This window comes from Triticum urartu, chromosome 4A, assembly GCF_056163025.1.
Source record: "Triticum urartu cultivar PI428250 chromosome 4A, HENAU_Tu73, whole genome shotgun sequence".
In the NCBI taxonomy this organism is placed as follows: Eukaryota; Viridiplantae; Streptophyta; class Magnoliopsida; order Poales; family Poaceae; genus Triticum; species Triticum urartu.
Genome location: NC_141876.1, coordinates 412419115 through 412443821, shown reverse-complemented (window position 1 = coordinate 412443821; position 24707 = coordinate 412419115). Strand labels below are relative to the sequence as shown.

At 47.6% G+C, this 24707-nt stretch overlaps 2 protein-coding genes across 2 annotated transcripts; both read left to right on the top strand.

The window, feature by feature from the left end:
• Positions 1-114: 114 nt before the first annotated feature.
• Positions 115-462, top strand: LOC147976008 (uncharacterized). Its single transcript, XM_087520681.1, has one exon. It carries the CDS (start codon positions 115-117, stop codon positions 460-462), a length of 348 nt encoding a protein of 115 aa, XP_087376807.1.
• Positions 463-1686: 1224 nt separating this feature from the next.
• Positions 1687-4217, top strand: LOC147976007 (uncharacterized). Its single transcript, XM_087520680.1, has 3 exons — positions 1687-1771; positions 2612-3175; positions 3286-4217. The coding sequence occupies exons 1-3, from the start codon at positions 1687-1689 to the stop codon at positions 4215-4217; spliced, it is 1581 nt and encodes a 526-aa protein (XP_087376806.1).
• Positions 4218-24707: the final 20490 nt, after the last annotated feature.

Sequence of the window (24707 nt, the reverse complement as noted above, 5' to 3'; positions counted from 1 at the left end):
ACAATTGCGGGGAAGGCCTTCCGCCATGGTTTCTTTTGGCCCCACAAAATATGTGATGCCGAGGAGATAGTCTGGTGCTATGATGGTTGCCAGCGCTTCACCAACAAGACCCACATGCCAGCAACAACATTGAAAAAAATCCCATTGACATGCCCGTTTGTGGTATGGGGGTTGGACTTGGTCGGCAAGCTCCCACCTTCGCTAGGAGGACACAAGTTCCTGCCGGTGACAATTGACAAGTCCACCAAGTGGATAGAGGCCAAACCAGTAACAAATGCAGAGACGTACATGGTAGTCAAGTTTGTCTCGGGGCTCATCCACCGCTTCGGCATCCCACATACCATCATTGCTGATAACGGGTCCAACTTCACCGCCTTAGTGTTCAAGGATTTTAGTCACAAGAGACAGATCCACATATATGCATCAGTTGCCCACCCTCAATCCAATGAACAGGTCGAATAGCCCAATGGACTGATCATGCAAGGTCTAAAGCCAAGGCTCATAACACCCCTTATACAAGAAAAAGGTAACTGGGGGGAGGAGCATCCCTCCGCCCTCTGGAGCTTGCGCACGACGCCGAACTAAGTCCATCGGCTAGACACCATTTTTATGGTATATGGAGCAGAAGCAATTCTCCCATCAGACATCGAATACGGTTTGCCATGGGTCCGCACATATGAGGAAGAGGCTGCCGAAGAAAGTAGGAAGGACAACATCACTACAAAGGAAGAGGCACACCTCCTCACCCTCGAGCGCACCATCTACCAACAGAAGGTGTGCCAATACCAAGGTTGGCGTGTGCGATAACGCGAGTTCAACGTCGGCGACCTTGTCCTACGCTTCAAGCAGAAGCCATGCAAAAACAAGATTTCCTCTCCATGAGAGGGACCCTACATCGTCCACGAGGTCCTCAACAATGGGGCCTACTACCTCTGCAACAAGAAAATAGGTCGGATCACATCGTGACCCTGGAATGCTGAGCATCTTTGTTTATTTTATGCATAGCCATCTAAGTATTACATACTTTCTGCATAAATAAACTGCATATCTGCATCTCATGTATATTTAGGTCAAACAGAATCAGGTTGAAAAATAAGGAGATCATAGAGACCTCCCACACCTTTTCATTTCCCTTTTATAGTTTGCTAAATAAACATGTCACACAACTATTCAGCACAAACACTTTCCTAAACCCCTTGGGATAGACAAATCATAGAAGAACAAATGTATCTCTTTGTTAATGGAACCGGGGGCTCCATCGCTATAAGTGGACCTCCCCACAGCTCCACCCGAAGGTTGCATCATACGTTCCTACTTTTCTATCCAGAACCTTGTGGACGTTTCTTCTACTGACCTCCCACAACTTCGTGCTCTGGGGATGCATCGATACAATTTTATTGGTATTCCTTCCCTTGAGGAGAGAAATCATCGAGGATGTCGGACGACTAAATATGGCATTCTGGTCATGCCGAGCTCACTAAATACGCCTACGACGTCAACCAACACAAAATGGTATCTCTGTTCCTAACAAGAACAGAGGCACTTCACCGCCTTTATGGCATAAATAAAACCTATCAATATATTTTGTTTTTCAAACAACAAAAAGCAAACAAATGAGGTCGTATTGATAAGTGTCGCAAAGAAAGTTGCGAGATACTTTGTTTTCAGGACAACAGTTCAGGCCTCATGGCGACTCTCCTCGGCGGCGAACGCCGCAACCAACTCTACGTCACCATAAAAGCTTTGCGCTGGGCGGTCCTCCCGCTCCGTGGTAACAATTCATGGGCAGACCAGCCTGGATGGCACGCTCGTAGCCTCACCATCACATACTGCGCGCCAGTGGTCACCACGGCCTCGTGCAGATCCATCAGACGCTGAGCTGCCAGTGGCATACGCGCGCCGAGCTATTTGACATTGTCACTCCCAACTTCTCCAACCCACTAGGCCCCATCCGCTCACGCCAACGCCTCGGCCATCCAGTCAAGGGTAGACGAAACAACGCCAGACCGCGACGAGCTCAGTGAGCGAAGCAAGCAACACAACTGCGCATACAAGTGGTGATATAATGCGTGTCAAGCAGGAGAACGAGGGCAAACACTATTAGCAACAAACACTCACCGCCCACTGTGGCCTCCAGCCGTTCTTGGCGCACGCGCTGCACCCGGAGATCCTGCGTTGCACACTGTCCGACCACCGTCAAAGAGATCTTCCATGCTTTGCTGCTCTCCAAGTGGGCAGGAGCGTCCGCCGAATGGCCTCGGGCAGCCTCCAGCCGCGTTGGAGTTCAGCCTCCACTTCCAGGCTCTCTCTCAATTACGCGCGAAGTGTTGTCATAATCTTCAGTTTCAGGTTTCAGTAGGGTTTTAGGTGTCGAACAGTTTCAGTTTCGACACTAGCTAGGTTTCTTCAGTTTCGTCAGTCAATAACCGAGCTGCGACTCGGCAGTAGCTAGCTAAGTTTGCGGCGCCCTGACCCGATCGTGGGATGGCAGGACAGAACGGTCACGGCGCCATGACGGGCGACGAGTGGGGAGTGTTGGGATGGCAGCACTCGCGACCTGTTCGTGCCCCGTTTTTCGTTTTCAGTTAGATCTTGTATGACTGAATAAAAGGAAGAGAAACAGAAAAGCTGCTATGTTGCACGCAGCACAAAACCTCTCTCTCTCACACTTTCCTCTTCCCCAACTCCGGCGATTGTAGTCGCAAGGCTTGTCTGACAATTGGCATCAGAGCTGGTTCGCTCGGTGGCCTGTGGAGATGGCAGGACCCGGGGAAGAGCATTGTGGATTCAGGGAACAGCGGCGGCGGCGCCGTGGTCGTACACCAGCGCGTCGTCTGCGACACCGGCGGGGCCTGGCCCATGCTGACGCGCACCAACTACACCGATTGGGCCCTCCTGATGCAAGTCATGCTGGAGGCGCGCCAGCTCTGGGTCGCCGTCAACAACGGGACTCGGGAGCGCGAGACGGACCGCACGGCAATGGAGTGCCCGTTGCGATCCGTGCTGCCGGAGATGGTGTCCACGCTCGCTGTGAAGCCCACGGCGAAGGACGCCTGGGGCACGATCAAGACAATGCGGCTGGGTGTAGCACGTGTGCGCGAGGCCAAGGCGACGTCACTGCGTCATCAGTACGAGGCGATCAAGTTCAACGACGGCGAGAGCATCGACGATTTCGGTATGCGCCTGTCTTCTCTGGTCACTCAACTTGAGTTGCTAGGTGACAAGATCGGTGAGCCTGCCGTCGTCCGCAAGTTCCTCTCGATCGTCCCCAAGGCGTAATTGCAGATGTGTGCGCGATCGAGACCTTGGTCGACCTCAACACACTGGCTCTCGAGGAGTTGATCGGGCGGCTCAAGGCCGCCGAGGAGAGATACGAGCTGGACGCGGCACCCGGCGCCGGGGACAGCAATGGCAGGCTGCTCCTCGTAGAGGAGGAGTGGTTTGCGTGTCTCAAGCTGCGTGAGGGCGACGGCTCTTCAGGCAGCAACGAGCGCGGCCACGGACGCGGTGGCCGTGGCCAGAGCGCGGGACGCGGCACCAGCAGCGGAGATAGATCCAAAGATATATGCCGTTACTACAAGCAGGTAGGACACTGGGCGCGCGAGTGCAAGAACCGTGTCAAGGAGCAGGCCAATCTCGCGCAGGCAGGCGCGGAGGATGAAGAACCTGGGCTGCTGAGGGCCCAGGTTTGTGGCCTGTTCGACTGCGGCGGCAACGACGTGCACGTGGCGCCAGTCCACCTCGTCGAGAACTCGGTGCAAGCCAACCTCGGGGCCGAGGACGGCACCCGCCGTGGGCTATGGTACCTGGACACGGGCGCGTCCAACCACATGACAGGCGATCGCTCGGCGTTCGTCGAGCTCGACACGGGCGTTCATGGGAGTGTCAAGTTCGGCGACGACTCCGTCGTCAGCATCTACAGTCGAGGGATGATCCTCCTGGTGTGCAATACTGGCGAGCACCTCGCGATCACGGGGGTGTACTGCATTCCTCGCCTGCGCACACACATCATCAGCCTGGGCCAGCTCGATGAGAGCGGCTGCCAGGTGCTGATCCAGGGAGGCGTACTGCATGTGCGCGACCGGCAACGCCGTCTGCTCGCCAAGGTAAACAGGGCACCGAATCGTCTGTACACCATAGCTCTCCACATCGCACAGCCTGTGTGTCTTGCAGCCCAGAGTGGATCAGATGAGGCGTGGATGTGGCGGTCCATCTGAACTTCGACGCTTAGCGCAAACTGGCGCGGCAGGGCATGGTGCGCGGCAGGGCATGGTGCGCGGCATGCCTCTGATCGAGCAAGCGGACCAGCTGTGCGACGCGTGCCTGGCCGGCAAGCAGCGGCGGGCATCGTTCGCGCAGCAGGCGAGGTATCGTGTCGTGGAACGGCTCGAGCTGGTGCACAACGACCTCTACGGGCCGATCACACCGGCGACTCCAAGCGGGAAGAAGTACTTCCTCCTCCCGGTGGACGACGTGACGCGCTACATGTGGCTCGTGTTGCTCGCATCCAAGGACGAGGCGGCCACAGCAATTCAGCGCATCCAGGCGAGCGCGGAGTCCGAGTCCGGATGCAAACTGAAGACGCTGTGAATGGATCGGGGCGGCGAGTTCACATCGGGCTCGTTCACGGCCTATTGCGTTGAGCTTGGGGTGGCGTGGCACCTCACTGCGCCGTACTCGCCGCAACAGAATGGCGTGGTTGAGCGGCGCAATGGCATGGTGGTGGGCATGGCTCGGAGCTTGCTGAAGGCAAAGTTGTGCCTGGTGAGTTCTGGGGAGAGGCCGTCACCACGGCGGTTTTCCTTCTGAACCGGTCGCCGACGAAGAGCCTGGATGGGCAGAGGCCGTTCGAGGCGTGGCACGGGCGCAAACCGAATGTGCATTTCCTACGCACTTTCGGATGCGTGGTGCACGTGAGGGACACGCGCCCCGACCTGAAGAAACTTGACGATCGTAGCCGGCCCATGATCTTCGTCGGCAACGAGCAAGGAACAAAGGGCTACCGAGCCTACAACCCTGCAACGAGGCGCATGCACATCACCCGCGACGCCATCTTTGACGAAGGGGCTCGGTGGAACTGGAATGCAGAAGAGGACGTCGTGAACTTGTTCAGCGGCGCCGACACCTTCGTGATCGAACACCTTGCGAGCAGAGCTCCAGGGGCGTCAAAAGAAGATGGAGCGGCCACCTCGCCTCCGCCCACACCACCAATGTCCCCGGCAACATCGTCTGCAGCGTCGTCATACCCAGGGTAGGCTACTCTAGCACCGGTCAGCCCAGGAGGGGTGGAACTGGTGTCGCCGCCGACGTCGTTCAGCGACAACATTCTCGGCGCGGCTGATGATGCGGAGCACGAGCACCGGTTCCGCACCCTGCAGAACATGCTAGACTTCGGTCCGGCGAATGACCCCGACGAGGAGTTGCACTTCCTCACCGCAGAGGAGCCTGCCTCGTTTTCAGAAGCGGAGCAGGAGGTGAACTGGCGGCGAGCCATGATCAAGGAGATGGCCTCGATCGAGGACAACCAGACGTGGCATCTCACCATGCTCCCGCCGGGGCACCTCGCGATCAGTTTGAAGTGGGTCTTCAAAGTCAAGAAGGACGCCCAAGGAGAAGTGCTCAAGCACAAGGCCCGTCTGGTGGCCAAGGGCTATGTCCAGCAGCATGGTATCGACTACGACGAGGTGTTCGCGCCGGTGGCTCGCCTTGAGTCCGTGTGGATAGTGCTGGCGCTCGCTGCAAACGCGGGCTGGGTCGTTCACCACATGGACGTCAAGTCCGCCTTCCTGAACGGCGAGCTCGCGGAGGAGGTGTACGTGCAGCAGCCGCCCGTATTCGAAGCCGCCGGCAAGGAGCACTTGGCATTGTACGGGCTCAAGAAGGCACCCAGGGCCTGGAACACCAAGCTGGACACGTGTCTGGCCGAGCTAGGCTTCATGCGGTGCCCGTCAGAGCACGCGGTGTACGCTCGGGGCATGACGACCTCGTGCCTCGTCGTTGGCGTGTACGTGGACGACCTGGTGATCACCGGGTCAGACGCCGAGGATATCAACAAGTTCAAGGGTGAGATGTGAAACCTATTTAAGATGTCTGACCTAGGATTGCTCAGTTTCTACCTAGGGATTGAGGTGAAGCAGAGCGCGCTCGGCATCATCATCAGTCAGAGCGTGTATGCATGGAAGCTGCTCGAGAAGAGCGGCATGGCAGGATGCAAGGTGTGCAACACGCCCATGGAGCCGCGGTTCAAGCTGTCCAAGCAGAGCACATCGTCGGCAGTTGATGCAACAGAGTATCGCAGCATCGTCGGCAGCCTGCGCTACTTGGTGCACACGCGCCCTGATCTGACCTTCTCTGTCGGATACGTGTCGCGGTTCATGGAGGGACCAACGGAAGAGCACCACACCGCCGTCAAGCACATTCTGAGGTATATCGCCGGCACGCTACAGCTGGGGTGGATGTACGCCAGAGGGGAAGGCACGGCCCAACTTGTTGGTTACAGTGACAGTGATCTGGGGGTGACGTTGATGATCGGAAGAGCACCTCTGGGACGCTGTTTCTCCTTGGAGGTGGCGCAGTGACTTGGCAGTCTCGGAAGTAGAAGATCGTCACTCTCTCGAGCTATGAGTCCGAGTATGTCACCGCGACCACGGCGGCCTGTCAGGGCATCTGGCTGTCACGGCTGCTCGGTGAGTTCAGAGAGACAGAGACTGGTGCGGTGAAGTTCAAGGTGGACAACAAGTCCGCGATCTCCCTGGCCAAGAACCCTGTCATGCTTGATAGATCGAAGCACATTGAACTTCGATACCACTTCTTCAGGGACTGCATGGAGAAGAAGAAGATCGAGCTCGAGTTTGTGGCAATAGAACATCAGCTCACAGACATGTTCACCGAGCCGCTCGGACGGGTTTGACTGCAGCAGCTACGCTCGAGCATCGGCATGGTGGAAGTGAACCCCTGAGACTTCAGATTAGGGGGTGATTGTTGTCGTAATCTTCAGTTTCAGGTATCAGTAGGGTTTTAGGTGTCAAACAGTTTCAGTTTCGACAGTAGCTAGGTCTTCAGTTTCGTTAGTCAATAACCGAGTTGCGACTCGGCAGTAGCTAGCTAAGTTTGTGGCGCCCTGACCCGATTGTGGGATGGCACGACTGAACGGTCACGGCGCCATGACGGGCGACGAGTGGGGAGTGTTGGGATGGCAGTACTCGCGACCTGTTCGTGCCCCGTTTTTCGTTTTTAGTTAGATCTTGTATGACTGAATAAAAGGAAGAGAAACAAAAAAGTTGCTATGTTGCACGTAGCACAAAACCTCTCTCTCTCTCTCGCACTTTCCTCTTCCCCAACTCCGGCGATTGTAGTCGCAAGGCTTGTCTGACACGAAGGCCTTCGGTGATACCGCGGTTGCTGTCCAGCATGCCCCCATCAGCCCTCAGCAGCTCTTGACAAGAGCGCGCCTTCGTGCCCTTGGCATCAGCCATGTCCTAAGCACGACTTGCTACCTTGCAATCGGCGTCAAGCCAAACCTGCAACTCTTGAAGTTGCTCCAAAGCTGTTTCACAAACATAGTAGGAGTCAAAGTAGAACTATTCTGCCACCTACCAAATACAAACGGAGAGCTCCGCAGACACACATCAGACGTCTGCGAGCGACCACCGCAAGTGAGATACCCGCTCTTCTTCCACAACAACCTGATGCCTCAGCTCATATGCTCGGCTGTCCAACTCCACTGTACGGGCAACAAGGGCCTACATCCAAACAACAAGACCTCAAGCACATTAGGATACAATCTTCTTAAGACTCGGGGGCTACTAGGGAAGAGCGAGGTACGCTTACCTTAGCTCTGACCTCCACCGGGTGATGAAGATCCTCCAGCATGGCCTGCAGTGCCTGGTTTGAGGCTCCTCCTAGACGGATAGCGGCTACCAGAAGGCACAATGCTGAAGGACCGCCCGGAGTGCCCCCGGGTGGCAAGACTGATGACGAGGGAGCGCCGCTCACGGCACTTCCAGTAGGAGGGAGCTCATGACGTGACCCAGAGTGTTGTGTGGCCACTCCCCTAAAGAAAGTAGGATCATAGCACTAAAAAAGACACATCCATGAAATTTTGGGCCAAACGAAAAAAAAATTGTCATGCTTATGACACTTCTATGATGATAATTGTGACAAAACCCGGTATCATCATAGATGTGGTGGGCTCCTACTTCTATGACCAAAAATCATGACAGAAAATGGGCTTTTCATCCTGGGCGGGCCGGAGACACAACTGCATGACATACTTTGGGCCGTCCATGATGGAAAAAAACGTGGTAGAAGCGAGGGCGAGGAAAATATCAGGGAGTTCCCGGTTACGGTGGGTGGTCGGGGCCGAGCGATGCATGGAGGGATTGCGCGTTTGTCTCGTACACGTACACGCGTGGGTGCGAGGTGTTGGGCTCTAACTGAACACAAACGAGGCGTTCGCCTACTAAACCTGAGTGATTGCACTGGCTACGCATTACTGACCTCGAGCGATCGATCGATCCCTGGCTATTAACTAAACCCGATCGAGCGATTCCTTTGCTACTGCTGCTAACTGAAGCCGATCGAACCTGCTACCTCTTGAGGAATAGTGAGTGTTGTTGGGGGTTGGACGAACAGTTCTCGGTGGGGGTTGGATGAACTGGACCCCGCGGTAGTAGAGGCCGTTGCCGTTGAATGAACAGGACCCTGATCAAGCCGGTTGGGGGTGAATGAACAAGACCCCGTGAAGGGTTGGTTGAACAGTAGCCAGTGGAGGGCTGGATGAACAGTACCCAATGGAGGGCTGGTTGAATAGTAGCTGGTGGAGGCTAGATGAACAGGAGCCCGTGGATGAACAGTAGCTGGTAGAGGCAGAAGGGAGACGCCGTAGATAAACAGTCGTAGGTGGAGGTTGGAGGAGGTCGACGGTGGATGAACAGTAGCCCGTGGAGTCCTGTTTTTGCTGTACGCCACACCCCTCCTGATGAACAGGACCGTGTTTCGACCGTAGGAGGTCGAAGAGAAGTCCGTTTCCTCCGTTTTGCGGTACGCCACACCCCTCCCGATAAATAGGACCCCGTTTCGACCGTAGGAGGTCGAAGAGAAGGCCGTTTCCTCCGTTCTGCGGTACACCAGGCCTCGTTTCGGCTGTTCCGTCCAAGCCGGTTGTCTCCCGATTAACAGGACGCATTTCGTTGCCTCCTGATGAATACGACACAATTTCTCTGTTCCGACCCAACTGGTTGGCTGCCGATGAACAGGACGCCATCGGTGCTCTACGCTGCCTCTCCATGTACACGAGCCCTGGCCGTACGTATGCGTGAGTAGGCGTTCGAGACCCTGCCCGTATGTACGTACGTGGCCGCATTTACTTTCTTGCACCCTGGTTGTACATACTTGTACACAATATTGATGGGACTGCGTGACATGCTACGTCCGTACCTCTACTACGACACGTGCCCTTCCTTACTCGGCCACGGTTCATCGCTGCAGCCTGCAGACTAACCGATCGACCAATATGTACATACACGTTCACGACCAGACAGACAACCCTACGTACGGTTTGACCGGGTGGGTCCTAGCTGTCAGGGAGGTAAGGAGGCACTTCCTTGCATGCGAAGATATAGCTGGTGGGTCCCAGCTATTAGGGGGATAATCATATTTTTGCCCGTAATATGGACGCACTTCCTTGCATGCGAAGATGTAGCTGGAGGATCCCAACAGTCAGGGGGAAACATTTTTTTTCACGAAATATGGTGGCCCATTCGGTGGGTCTCTGCTGTCAGGTGGAGGAATAATTATTTTGTGCATAATACGGAGGCAGTTCCTTGTTGCGGCCGTGGACCCAACTGTCAGCCTCTCCACGTACAGTACTCTTCCGACGGAAGTCGTTCCTTGACAACATTGACCACGCTGCGCCGAGAGCACCAAGGCGGTGGACGGCGACGAGGCCTAGGAAGGGGACGACGCAGAGCCGGGGAAGACGCGTCAATGGATGCCCACGCGGAGAGGAGTACGAGTGTTGACTGGTTCGGCTGCGGTGTGAGGTTGTCGTCGCCGTAGAATAACAGGGGTTGTGGGTGAGTAGAGGAATGGCCTGGCCAGAGGTTGGAGTAGGGTGGGGCGATCAGGTGTGCGCGGCAGCAGAGCCGGCCACGGGAGGCAGGAGCAGGCGGCACGACCTTCGCTGGTTTGGGCGGCTGGAGCAAGAAGACCAGAGTTTGAAGAAGCACTACGACCGTTGGACGGACATCGTACAGTCACTGGAGCTAGAATCGTTCATATTGACTAAGTTGACAAAGCCCTCCGTCCGCGTTAGTAGGCTCACAAGTCAGCCTCCAACTATGGTGGGTCCCAGATAGCTGGGGGAGTATTCATTTTTTGTGCGTAATAAGGAGGCACTTCCTTCCGTGCAAAGATATAGCTGGTGGGTCCGAGCTATCAGCGAGAGGAATGTTTTTTCACGAAATACAGAGGCCCTTCCGGTGGGTCCCTGCTGTCAGGTGGAGGAATCATTATTTTGCGCGTAATAAGGAGGCACTTCCTTGCGTGCGGCTGTGGACCCAGCTATTAGCCTCTTCACATACAGTCCTCTTTCGATGGATGTCGTTCGTTGACTACGCCGCGCCGAGAGCACTAGGGCAGTGGACGACGGTGAGGACTAGGAAGTGAACAACCCGGAGCCGGGGAAGACTCGGCAGTGGTTGTCAATGCGGTGGGGAGTACGAGGGTTTACTGGTTCGACTGCCATCGCCGAAATATAACAGGAGTTGTGGGTGAGTAGAGGACTAGCCTGGCCAGCGATGGAGTAGGGTGGGGTGGTGCGACCTATGCGCCAGCACAGACGGCCATGGGAGGCCGGATCAGGCAGTCCCATCGGCGCTGGTTTGGGTGGATGGAGCAAGAAGATCAGATATTGAAGAAGCAGCACGGCCGTTGGATTAACATCCAATAGTCACTGCTGCTAAAATCGTTTGTGGACTAAGTTGACAAAGCCTTTCGTACATGTCAACCTAGTAGACCGACAACCCAGCCTCCAAATCTGTCCCAAACAGCATACAGCCCGAAATTTCTAATCATATTCAAATTAATTTAAAAACTAAATATACCATAATTTAAATCCAATGAAATTTTACCCTCACAAAAACAATGAGTTGGGTTAATTTGATAAATGCCACTCCAAATTTGACGATTATGAGAAATGCCACTGCAATTTTACGAAATGGCATTTTTCAAAGTTTGGAAATTGCAATGGCATTTTTATGAATGGCCGTAATTGGAGTGGGATTTATCTAATTAACCCAATTTAAAATATCAAAATCTAAAAGAAAAATGTATTTTGGAACTAATTGCATGTTTGTTGTATTTTTTCATTTTACAGCCCATTTCTTATTACTTATAGCCCATTTTCTGGGCAAGCCCGAATGCATCCCTCCTCGTCTTGAAAGATTTCCAGTCCAGCGGGGCGTAGAAAAGCAAGTAGGCCTACGTTGGTTATTCTGCAAAAAACAAAATAGCTGGGCTAACCATTTTCAGAAAGGAAAAAAAGAACTAGGCTGGTCATGTGGTAAACATATGAAATAAAAGCCTGGGCTAGACGGGCCACAGCTCCCGCACAACCCAGTTGATACCCTTCTCCGTCCCGAAATGAAATACTGCACGCGCTGCTGGGTCCCGGGTGTCTACCGCTCCTTGTGCAGTTATCTCGCTTATTGACTATGTTGACAGTGGCGTGCGACCTAGATGTCAGGAAACCATCAGGAGGAACCCTTTTTTTCTTGTAATAAAGGAGGCACTTGCTTGCCTACTACCATGATCCTGATGGGTCCCTACTGTCATCCTTACCATGTACATAGATCTTCTTATTCCTCTCGGTTGTTGATCATGTTAACAACACCGGAGGGCGGCTCCGCGGCGATCGAACCAAGGCGGAGGACGATGATGAGGCATCGTACGGGAACGGACAGGAGCCGGGGAAGATGCGCAGAGTTTTAGGTTGTGATGTGGCAACGATGCGTGCGCGGCAGCACAGCCAGCCGTTTTATGCGGGAGCAGGCGGTCCCACCGGCGCTAGTTTGGCTTTGGCGGCTGGAGGAAGAAGAGACTGAAGGAACATGACAGACATTGAATGTCAATCCAATGGTCAAGGTTGGCACAATCGTTTGTTGACTAAGCCGACACCTGGCATACTTTTTATATATAGAAAGAAAAGAAAATTTGGGCTCGTTTGGCTGATAACATTCCAGAAACTGCGACTATTCGATCTTGTGTCACAACTAAAACTATGAGGAAAATGCGTTTTCTGTCATCCGCCTCCCAGGGAATGTTCGCCACATAAGTGACTAGCACACTTGGTTTTCAACCGAGAGGTCTTGGGTTCGAGTCCCAGGAACCCTCAATTGTGTCCTCCTTCCTTCCTTGCAAAAAAAGAAAAGAAAATCGAAGAGTTGAGAAGGCGTATAGAACAAGCTAGTGTACCACTAAAGAGACGTTGATGAGTTTTAGAAAAAAGAGAGACGTCTCCTGTAGCTAGTTCAAATCCAAACATAGACTATGACTATATATGGTGCTATGCTACTCTACAAGTAATGAAACTGACATGTCCAATATTCGCTTATCCTCTTCTCTACTTACTCTGCCTAGCATCAGAAGCTCTGACCACAACAACATTGTCCACTGGCGACTCGTCCACCTGCTCTTCAGCATGCAACAACCAGATATGCGCCAAGTCACTACACGTACCATCGCATGTGGGTCTCATCATACCCCCACCGGCACACGCACCGCAGCCGGTTACTCATCGCAACCCGCTGCCATTGGTGTGGTACCACTACTGCAAATCACGCAGAGTCATCCGTCGCGTCTCAACCACAATCCTCAACCCTGGCCGAGTCTTCTACAAATGCCCGAATCATGGGGGAATAATATGTTTAAGTGTTGTTCTGCTGCTTTCAGTAGCTGATTTTTTTAATAGTTTGGTTGATAATCTTCCAATTTGATTCATGCAGAAAAGGGAAGATTCGTGTGATTTGTATTTCTGGGAAGTTGCTGATGTGGGGGAATGCAACTATGCTGATTATTTGGTTAACAGAGGAATCCAAATACCAGCAGGTTGGGTGTTGGACAAGTAACTGAAGGAACGACAGAAGAGGAAGATGCGGACCAGAAGGCTAAAGATGTAGTTCCTCTGATCATGGCCAAGCAACAGCTGCTGAACGGCCTTGACAGCAATGATGAGATGAAAGAGCTTGTGAAGATAATGGACAAAATCGATGTGCTTTGTAGGATGATTATCTCTTTATTTGTAGTGTATGTAGCACTTGTGATGTATTCAGTGGCTATGACATGAGCACTTTGCTGAAACTAGTAATGAATGAAACATGTTAGCAGGCTGGGTGTAGTGTTGTGAACATCTAATGATTTCTATTAACAGAAATTGGGGGGGTATTTGTTTTGCTCATGAATAAATAAATAGCAGAGGCCCTTTTGCTAATAAATAAATAAATTAGTAAAGGCCCTGTCGGGTCAGCTTTGTTCCCTTTCGAAGACGTCGATAAAATTGTAGTCCAATAGCAAACTATGTCATCAAATACAAGTTTCATAGCCAAATATGAGTACAACTAAACAACAATGTCATCATGTTTTAGTTGTCATACAATCACCACACAAATCAACATACATAATAAGTGATGTTCTCACAATAAAATACTAAACAACAACTTCATCAGGTTTCAGTTGTCATAGCAAACACAATTTCCCATAGTAGATAAAAAAAGTCTTCTAACAAGAAAATGCGACAAAAGAAATCTAATCATCATCCGCAGCAGCAGCGTCAACATCTTCGCCATGTGTATCAGTCTGAATCGTAATTTCCTCCAGTGTCATCTTCTTCTTCATCCTCAATGTCCTCGCATTGGCTTCTTATTGATCAACTCTCATATGTCCACAACCCAATAGGCAATCTTTTCGCCAGCATCATTGACGTGATGGTTCTCAAAGATATTAGGAACATCTATGGAATCTTCTACAACAGGAGCAGAGTAAGCATCATCTTGTTGTGCAACTTTATTAAACGAATTCCTCTGCTCAAACCTTTGCAATACTCTCCAGTTATCGCTACGTGCAAATGTGTCTTCCAAGAAAAATATCTTTGTTGCTTGATTTTCCAAAATAAAAGGCTCATAGGTCTGGTACGCCGCCTTGACATTGATGGATTTGAAATAATCATCAGCTCTGGATTTTGCGATCCTAGAAAACAGGTTATACCAACGAGAGCACAATAGAAGCATCATGTGGTGGGGGGAGATCTAGGCACCTATATCTAGTCAAATATATTTGATCATGAGTTATTATTGTTGACAATTATATCTATGATAAGCAAGTTAGGAGGTGAAACATTAAGGCCATATCTTCATCTGTGTTAGATGGATGCTATTTGCTCTGAAAATATGCTCCGAGTACTAGAAATCATAGAAGATTATATGATAATTGAGTACGTGGAGCTCTTACTTAAACTTTTCCGAAAATAATATGATTTGTAATTGTTTGGTGACTAAGAACATGGGTTGTTAAGTCTCAAGAGAGTGCATTGTCTAAACCATAACATGTGAATAGCTTGCTACTTGATCATTAGAAGTTTTATGACAAATGAGTTGATTTTTATGATTTATAATGATGCTAGAAAAAGTGATTGAAATTATCATAGATCAAACTTATGCACTATGCTAGCATTCACACTTTATAAATTATTTCTTTTATCATTTACCTACTCGAGGGCGAGCAGGAATTAAGATTGGGGATGCTGATACGTCTCCAACATATCTATAATTTATGAAGTATTCATGCCATGTTTACGCTAATTTTATATGGTTTCGGTGCACTTTTATATTAATATTATGGAATAACCTATTGACCTAGTGCCCAGTACCAATTCCTGTTTGTTTGCTATTTCTTTGTTTCATAGAAAAACCATACCAAACGAAGTCCAAACGGGATAAAAATTTACGGTGATTTTTTATAGACAAGAAGGGACCCATGAAGCTTCGAGGAAGGGCCAAACGATGCCCAGGGGAGACACAAGCTCACCAGGCACGCCACCTGAGTTTGTGGGTCCCTCAAGGATCTTCCTTGCGTGATTCCAATGCTGAAAATTCCTATAAATACGGAGCCCCGAAAGTTAACCTAGATGAGTTTTTTCGCTGCCGCAAACCTTTGTTCTAAAGTGATCTCATCCAGAGCCCTATTCTAGCACCCTGCCGGAGGGGCGAAGTCATCGCCGGAGGCCAACTTCATCATCCCCGATGCCTCCATGACGAGAAGGGAGTAGTTCACCCCAGGGCTGAAGGTATGTACCAGTAGCTATGTGTTTGATATATATCTCTCTATCTCTCTCTCGCTCTCTCTCTCTCTCGTGCTCTTGATTTTGCACGATGTTGATGTATCATGAGCTTTGTTAATATAGTTCGATCATATGAACTTCTTCTCATCTTTGTTGTGATGAATTGAGTCTCGCTCTTTGAAGTTTCGTATGTTGTGTTGAATACTTTGGATGTGAGATCACTTGATGTATGTATTGCTTGTGGATTCCCGTGGTGACAATGGGGTAATTTACCAAGATCACATGACATATGTTTTGGTAATCAACTTGCAGATTCCCGTGGTGACATTAGGGTAATCTAGGCATAGAGGTCGATACACGTTTTGTCCTAGTTTCTCGATAGGAACTTTGGAGTGATTCTTCGTTGCATGTTGAGGGATTGTTATATGATTCAATTATATTAGCACTGTTGAGAGATTGCACTAGTGAAAGTATGAAGCTTAGCCCTTGTTTCCAAGCATTGCAATACCGTTTGTGCTCACTTTTATCACTTGCTACCTTGCTGTTTTTATTATTTCAAATTACAAAAACCTATATCTACTGTCCATGCTACACTTGTATCACCATCTCTTCGCTGAACTAGTGCACCTATACAATTTACCATTGTATTAGGTGAGTTGGGGACAAAAGATATTTCTTGTATTTGATTGCAGGGTTGTTTGATAGAGACCATATTCATCCTACACCTACCACAGATTGATAAACCTTAGGTTATCCACTTGAGAAAAATTTGTTGCTATCCTACAAAACTCTGCGCTTGGAGGCCCAACAGACTCTGCAAGAATAAAGTTGTATAGTAGACATCACACCCATGATTGAAAGTCAGGAATCTATTTAGATAAAGTTCGCTGGCTGGTGAGCATATATATATTTGGCAAAAGCACATAAGCCACCTCATACTACTTATATAGTCTACGTCAACAAAGTGAAGGATGGGCGATCATTGAATCATAAGAATTGCACTAAAGTTGTTCGTGGCCCGCGCTTGGAGGAGGGCCAAATGTGGGCATTTCGCTTCTTTGGCTTTGCCAGTGACCCGATGATCCTTCTCTTGAAATGTGTACCTCTATCAACTGTAATGATGAAGAATCTCTCATACCATGTATGGTTGAGATAACACTATCTATATCGTGATGTAGTGTCTATCAGTTATGCAAGGAACACAAACACACGGTGTGTGTGTGTGTGTGTTGCGTGCTATCAATTGTGTTGTCTACATTAAATTGCCTGTAAATTTATTATTAGCAAATATTAAATTAAAATAATAAAATTAAGGTCATCACAATTGGATAGATTATAACAAACCAAAGGCGTACAATGTGTGAAAACAATACATATCAGTTTAGAAAAGTATAGTTAGCAACAAAAAAATAACGCGCACGAATCTTGCAAGCCACAGATCGGTGTTATTACATCCTTCGCGCACGTAACGAGCACGAGAAACGTGAGTGTTAGTCCATTCATCATAGACGAACTATGGAGAAAAGTCGTCAATGTTAGCAACCTTCACACACGTAATCTACAGGACGAGCATTGGTGTTAGTTCCACTTTCACAAACGGTTGTTTCAGTCCAATCATGTGCAATTGACATTGTAATCGCACACAATTTGGCCAGCCCAGTCGTGTGAGACGGTCTTGTCAAAACACATGATTTGACTTTGGTCAGCGAAGTACACACTCATCGCCAATCCACTTGAGCACACGGTTTCGTAAACTACCAACGACTGCGCGGGGGGCATAGGAATAGCGTTCAGGTGCACTAGTGATTGGCATAGAAGGGACGCAGGTGAGCAGATATTAGGCTAGTCATAGTGGGAGTAACTTAGCGAGTAACATAGCACACTTTAAGAAATTTTTGCTTATATGGCAAGTAGTTAATGAGAAGTAGTAACATAATATGTTACTGTAACATAGCCCTTCCCAATACAAGATGAGTCTACAAGCTAATAAATGAAGCCATCTATGACACTACTATTATGTTACTTTGCACTATGAAGGTAGTAACTTAGATTAGTGTCATATGCATGACACTAGTATAAGTTACTCCCCACTATGACCAGCCTTAAGGAAGGTGTGAACAAGGATTTATGCCAACTACATGGAGGATTACAAGAGTGTGAGGGTTATTTCTGGGTGCGGCTATGTGTTGCTTATATCGACACGGAAGCCAGAGTCACGAGAACGAATGCTCCAGTGGGCTGGGCCAACAACAGTTTTCCACATTTCTCCACTAAGTTATATTTCTCTCATGACTTTCTATATATTGTCATACAAAAAATCCAAAAATACATATATTCCACAAAAGAATACTAAAGTTTCAAAAAAATGTTTAGACAAGGTTGAGGCAATGTTTATCGAGTGTTAATTTTTTGATAGCATTAAACAAATGGTTGTAACAAACTAAATATTCATGTATTTCAAAAAAAATCTGACATTATAAAAAAATGTTAATCATGTATTTAAAAAAATGTTGAACGTGTATATAAAAAAATATTCCTGATGTATATGAGAACTGTATAATGTACATGAAAAAAGTAGACAACAAAACATATATTTGAAAAAAAATGTTAATAATGTATTGAGACTATTTTTTTTGCATGGAACTTTGATAGCTTTATTTATAGAAGAGCATTCTCTGGGCAGTGAGCCGATAGGCTGCTTACCAGGAAGCTAGGAGTATCTTCCAACCAACTTTCCGTCGCAGTCAATGAGCAAGCAGGCTTAGCAAAAAGATGAGCTGGATAGTTAGCTGACTGGATTACATGCTGAATAACAAAAGTAGAGAAATTACAAACTGGCTCTACAATTTTTGAAATATGTGGAGCCACACCGAAAGAGTTATGGCGATTTCCCAGAGCTTTGGAACCTCCAAACAGTCTGTTTCAATGATCACCTTGAAGGAAATATGCCCTAGAGGCAATAATAAAGTTGTTATTTATATTTCCTTATATCATGATAAATGTTTATTATTCATGCTAGAATTGTATTAACCAGAAACTTGATACATGTGTGAATACATAGATAAAACCTAGTGTCCCTGGTATGCCTCTACTTGACTAGCTCGTTAATCAAAGATGATTAAGTTTCCTGACCATAGACATGTGTTTTCATTTGATAAACGGGATCACATCATTAGGAGAATGATGTGATGGACAAGACCCATCCTTAGCTTAGCATAATGATCGTTAAGTTTTATTGCTATTGCTTTCTTCATGACTTATACATATTCCTCTGACTAGGAGATTATGCAACTCCCGAATACCGGAGGAACACCTTGTGTGCTATCAAACATCACAACGTAACTGGGTGATTATAAAGATGCTCTACAGGTATCACCGAAGGTGTTTGTTGTGTTGGCATAGGTCAAGATTAGGATTTGTCACTCTGAGTATCGGAGAGGTATCTCTGGTCCCTCTCGGTAATGCACATCACTATAAGCCTTGCAAGCAATGTGACTAATGAGTTAGTTGTGGGATGATGCATTATGAAACGATTAAGAGACTTTTCGGTAACGAGATTGAACTAGGTATGAGGATACCGACGATCGAATCTCGGGCAAGTAACACACCGATGACAAAGGGAATAACGTATGTTGTTATTGCGGTTTGACCGATAAAGATCTTCGTAGAATATGTAGGAACCAATACGAGCATCCAGGTTTCGTTCTTGGTTATTGATCAGAGATGTGTCTCGGTCATGTATACATAGTTCTCGAACCCGTAGGGTCCGCACGCTTAACGTTCGATGGCGATTTGTATTATGAGTTATATGTTTTGGTGACCGAAGATTGTTCGGTGTCCCAGATGAGATCACAGACATGACGAGGAGTCTTAAAATAGTCGATAGGTAAAGATTGATATATTGGACGATAGTATTTGGACACCAGAATGGTTTCGGGACGTTTCGGATATTTATCGGAGTACCGAGGGGTTACCGGAACCCCTCGGGGAAGGTAATGGGTCTACATGGGCCATAGGGGAGAGGGGAGGCAACCCACAAGGGGTGCACCCCCCTCCCATAGGGAGTCTTAATTGGACTAGGGGAGGGGTGCGCCCCCCTTTCCTTCTCGTCTTCCCACTCCCTTCCCCCTTTCCCCCTCCATGAGAAGGAAAAGGGGGGCAAATCCTACTAGGACTGGAGTCCTAGTAGGACTCCCCCCTATTGGTGCCCCCCCTAGGGCCGGCCTCCTCCCTCTCCCTCCTTTATATACATGGGTAGGGCACCCATTGGAGACACACCAATTGTTCCAAGCCGTGTGCGGCGTCTCTCTCCACGGTTTACTCCTTCGGTCATATTCATGTAGTGCTTAGACGAAGCCCTGCGCGGATCACATCACCATCACCGTCACCATGCCGTCGTGTTGACGAGACTCTCCCTCGACCCTCTGCTGGATCAAGAGTTCGAGGGACGTCATCGCGCTGAACGTGTGCTGAACTCGGAGGTGCCGTACGTTTGGTACTAGCTCGGTTGGATCGCGAAGACGTTCTACTACATCAACCATGTTATACTAACGCTTCCGCTTTCAGTCTACGAGGGTACATGGACACACTCTCCCCCTCTCGTTGCTATGCATCTCCTAGATAGATCTTGCGCGATCGTAGGAAATATTTTGAAATTGCATGCTACGTTCCCCAACAGTGGCATCCGAACCAGGTCTATGCGTAGATGATATGCGCGAGTAGAACACAAAGAGTTGTGGGCGATAATAGTCATACTGCTTACCACCAACGTCTTATTTTGATTCGGCGGTATTGTTGGATGAAGCGGCCCGGACCAACCTTACATGACCATGTTCATGAGACCAGTTCCACCGACAGACATGCAACTTGTTTTGTATAAAGGTGGCTGGCGGGTGTCTATTTCTCCAACTTTAGTTGAATCAAATTTGACTACGGTCGGTCCTTGTTGAAGGTTAAAACAGCACACTTGATGAAAAATTGTTGTGGTTTTGATGCGTAGGTAAAAACGGTTCTTGCTAGAAGCCCGTAGCAGCCACGTAAAACTTGCAACAACAAAGTAGAGGACGTCTAACTTGTTTTTGCAGGGCATGTTGTGATGTGATATGGTCAAGACATGATGTGATATAAGTTATTGTATGAGATGATCATGTTTTGTAGAAGTTATCGGCAACTGGCGGGAGCCTTATGGTTGTCGCTTTATTGTATGAAATGCAATCACCATGTAATTGCTTTACTTTATCACTATGCAGTAGCGATAGTTGTATAAGCAATAGTTGGCAAGACAACAACGACGCTACGATGGAGATCAAGGTGTCAAGCCGGTGACGATGGAGATCATGACGGTGCTTTGGAGATGGAGATCAAAGGCACAAGATGATGATGGCCATATCATGTCACATATTTTGATTGCATGTGATGTTTATCTTTTATGTATCTTATTTTTCTTAGTACGGCGGTAGCATTATAAGATGATCCCTCACTAAATTTCAAGGTATAAGTGTTCTCCCTGAGTATGCACCATTGCTACAGTTTGTCGTGCCAAGACACCATGTGATGATCAGGTGTGATAAGCTCTAAGTTCACATACAACGGGTGTAAGACAATTTTGCACGTGCAGAATACTCAGGTTAAACTTGACAAGCCTAGCATATACAGATATGGCCTCGGAACACTGAGACCGAAAGGTCGAACGTGAATCATATAGTAGATATGATCAACATAGAGATGTTCACCATTGAAAACTACTCCATCTCACGTGATGATCGAACATGGCTTAGTTGATACAGATCACGTGATCATTTAGATGACTAGAGGGATGTCTATCTAAGTGGGAGTTCTTAAGTAATATGATTAATTTAACATTAATTTTCCTGATAGTTTTTGCATATCTATGTTGTTGTAGACCAATGACCCGTGCTACCGTTCCTTTGAATTTTAATGCGTTCCTAGATAAAGCTAAGTTGAAAGATGATGGTAGCAACTACACGGACTGGGTCCGTAACTTGAGGATTATCCTCATTGCTGCACAGAAGAATTACGTCCTGGAAGCACCGCTAGGTGCAAGGCCTGCTGCAGGAGCAACTCCAGACGTTATGAATGTCTAGCAAGCTAAATTTGATGACTACTCTATAGTTCAGTGTGCCATGCTTTACGGCTTAGAATATGGACTTCAAAGACGTTTTGAACGTCATGGAGCATATGAGATGTTCCAAGAGTTGAAGTTAATTGTAACATCCCAAATTTTCAATTTGGAATGTTTTACAATTATTAGCTAAGCATCTATGCATTTTGTTTGAATTGAGTGGCATTTGGAAATTTCAGAGGCATTTGAGTTTATTGGAATTTGAATTTGAATTTGGCAATTGAAATTTATTTCAAAAAAATACCTGACGAATACTTGTGCAAAAGTATGAGAGGAGCAAACATGACACTCCAAAAAAATGTCAGAGGAAAATATTGCCAAAAAGTTGAATTCAAATTTGAATTTATTTGGAATTTGCAGAAAATGTTTTTTTGTTGTTTCTGTTTTGCCTCTGGAAAAATGTTCACGTTGTTGGATTTATTTTTCTGATTTTAATGATATATATATATGTCCTATATAAAAGTATTATAGATTTCTTTACATTTTCTTTTTCCTCTCTGCCTTAATTCAAAAAAAACAGCGAGCGGCCAGGCCAACAGGCCTAGCAACGCCGCAGCCCACCAACGCGCCCGAGCCGGCCAGTGATGTCTACTACACAACCTTCTTCTTGTAGACATTGTTGGGCCTCCAAGTGCAGAGGTTTGTAGGACAATAGCAAATTTCTCTCAAGTGGATGACCTAAGGTTTATCAATCCGTAGGAGGCGTAGGATGAAGATGGTCTCTCTCAAGCAACCCTGCAACCAAATAACAAAGAGTCTCTTGTGTCCCCAACACACCCAATACAATGGTAAATTGTATAGGTGCACTAGTTCGGCGAGATGGTGATACAAGTGGTATATGGATGGTAGATAAAGGTATTTGTAATCTGAAATAATAAAAACAGTAAGGTAGCAAGTGATAAAAGTGAGCGTAAACGGTATTGCAATGATAGGAAACAAGGCCTAGGGTTCATACTTTCGCTAGTGTAAGTCCTCTCAACAATAATAGCATAATTGGATCACATAACTATCCCTCAATATGCAACAAAGAGTCACTCCAAAGTCACTAATAGCGGAGAACGAACGAAGAGATTATGGTAGGGTACGAAACCACCTCAAAGTTATTCTTTCCAATCAATCCGTTAGGCTATTCCTATAAGTGTCACAAACAGCCCTAGAGTTCGTACTAGAATAACACCTTAAGACACAAATCAACCAAAAACCCTAATGTCACCTAGATACTCCAATGTCACCTCAAGTATCCGTGGGCATGATTATACGATATGCATCACACAATCTCAGATTCATCTATTCAACCAACACAAAGGACCTCAAAGAGTGCCCCAAAGTTCTAACGGAGAATCACTATGAAAAACGTGTGCCAACCTCTATGCATAGGTTCATGGGTGGAGCCCGCAAGTTGATCACCAAAACATACATCAAGTGAATCACGTGATGTCCCATTGTCACCACAGATATCCACGGCAAGACATACATCAAGTGTTCTCAAATCTTTAAAGACTCAATCCGATAAGATTACTTCAAAGGGGAAACTCAATTCATTACAAGAAAGAAGAGCGGGAGGAGAAACATAGGATCCAACTATAATAGCAAAGCTCGCGATACATCAAGATCGTGCCAAATCAAGAACACGAGAGAGAGAGAGAGATCAAACACATAGCCACTGGTACATACCCTCAGCCCCGAGGGAGAACTACTCCCTCCTCGTCATGGAGAGCACCGGGATGATGAAGATGGCCACCGGAGAGGGATTGCCCCCTCCGGCAGGGTGCCGGAACGGGTCTAGATTGGTTTTCGGTGGCTACGGAGGCTTCTGGCGGCGGAACTCCCGATCTATTGTGTGTTCTGGAAGTTTTAGGGTATATGGAGTTATATAGGCAGAAGAAGCACGTCAGGGGAGCCACGAGGGCCCCACGAGGCAGGGGCGCGCCCTGGGGGGGTGGGCGCACCCCTACCCTTGTGAGCTCGTCCTTCCTTCCTTGACATGGGGTCCAAGTCCATCGGGTGGCTTTCGTTCCAAAAATAACTTCTCTAGTTGATTTCGTTCCGTTTCGACTCCGTATGATATTCCTTTTCTTCAAAACACTGAAATAGGCATAAAACAACAAATCTGGGTTGGGCCTCCGGTTAATAGGTTAGTCCCGAAAGTAATATAAAAGTGGATAATAAAGCCCAATAATGCCCAAAACAGTAGATAATATAGCATGGAGCAATCAAAAATTATAGATACGTTGGAGACGTATCAAGCATCCCCAAGCTTAATTCCTGCTCGTCCTCGAGTAGGTAAATGATAAAAAAGATAATTTTTGATGTGGAATGCTAGTTGGCATAATTTCAATGTACTTCTTCTTACTTGTGATATGAATATTCAGATCCGAAAGATTCAAGACAAAAGTTCATATTGACATAAAAATAATAATACTTCAAGCATACTAACTTAAGTAATTATGTCTCTTCAAAATAACATGGCCAAAGAAAGTTATCCCTACAAAATCATATAGTCTGGCTATGCTCCATGTTCACCACACAACATATTTAAATCATGCACAACCCCGATGACAAGCCAAGCAATTGTTTCGTACTTTTGATCTTCTCAAACTTTTTCAATCTTCACGCAATACATGAGCGTGAGCCATGGATATAGCACTATAGGTGGAATAGAGTGGTGGTTTGTGGAGAAGACAAAAAGGGGGAAGATAGTCTCACATCAACTAGGCGTATCAACGGGCTATGGAGATGCCCATCAATAGATATCAATGTGAGTGAGTAGGGATTGCCATGCAACGGATGCACTAGAGCTATAAATGTATGAAGGCTCAACAAAAGAAACTAGTGGGTGTGCATCCAACTCGCTTGCTCATGAAGACCTAGGGCATTTTGAGGAATCCCATCATTGGAGTATACAAGCCAAGTTCTATAATGAAAGATTCCCACTAGTATATGAAAGTGACAACATAGGAGACTCTCTATCATGAAGATCATGGTGCTACTTTGAAGCACAAGTGTGGTAAAAGGATAGTAGCATTGTCCCTTTTATTTTATTTTTTATTTTTATTTGGCCTTTTTTTGGCCTTTCTCCTTTTTTGGGACAATGCTCTATTGAATGATGATCATCACACTTATATTTATTTACAACTCAATGATTACAACTCGATACTAGAACAAAGTATGACTCTATATGGATGCCTCCGGCGGTGTACCGGGATATGCAATGAATCGAGAGTGACATGT

Excerpts from the sequence above, each read along its gene's own strand:
- LOC147976008 (XM_087520681.1), top strand. The coding sequence starts at position 115 with ATGCCAGCAACAACATTGAAAAAAATCCCATTGACATGCCCGTTTGTG.
- LOC147976007 (XM_087520680.1), top strand. The coding sequence starts at position 1,687 with ATGGCGACTCTCCTCGGCGGCGAACGCCGCAACCAACTCTACGTCACC. Across the intron at positions 1,772-2,611 it reads GGCGGTCCTCCCGCTCCGTG|GAAGAGAAACAGAAAAGCTG; the intron begins GTAACAATTCAT and ends ACTGAATAAAAG. Across the intron at positions 3,176-3,285 it reads CGAGAGCATCGACGATTTCG|ATGTGTGCGCGATCGAGACC; the intron begins GTATGCGCCTGT and ends GCGTAATTGCAG.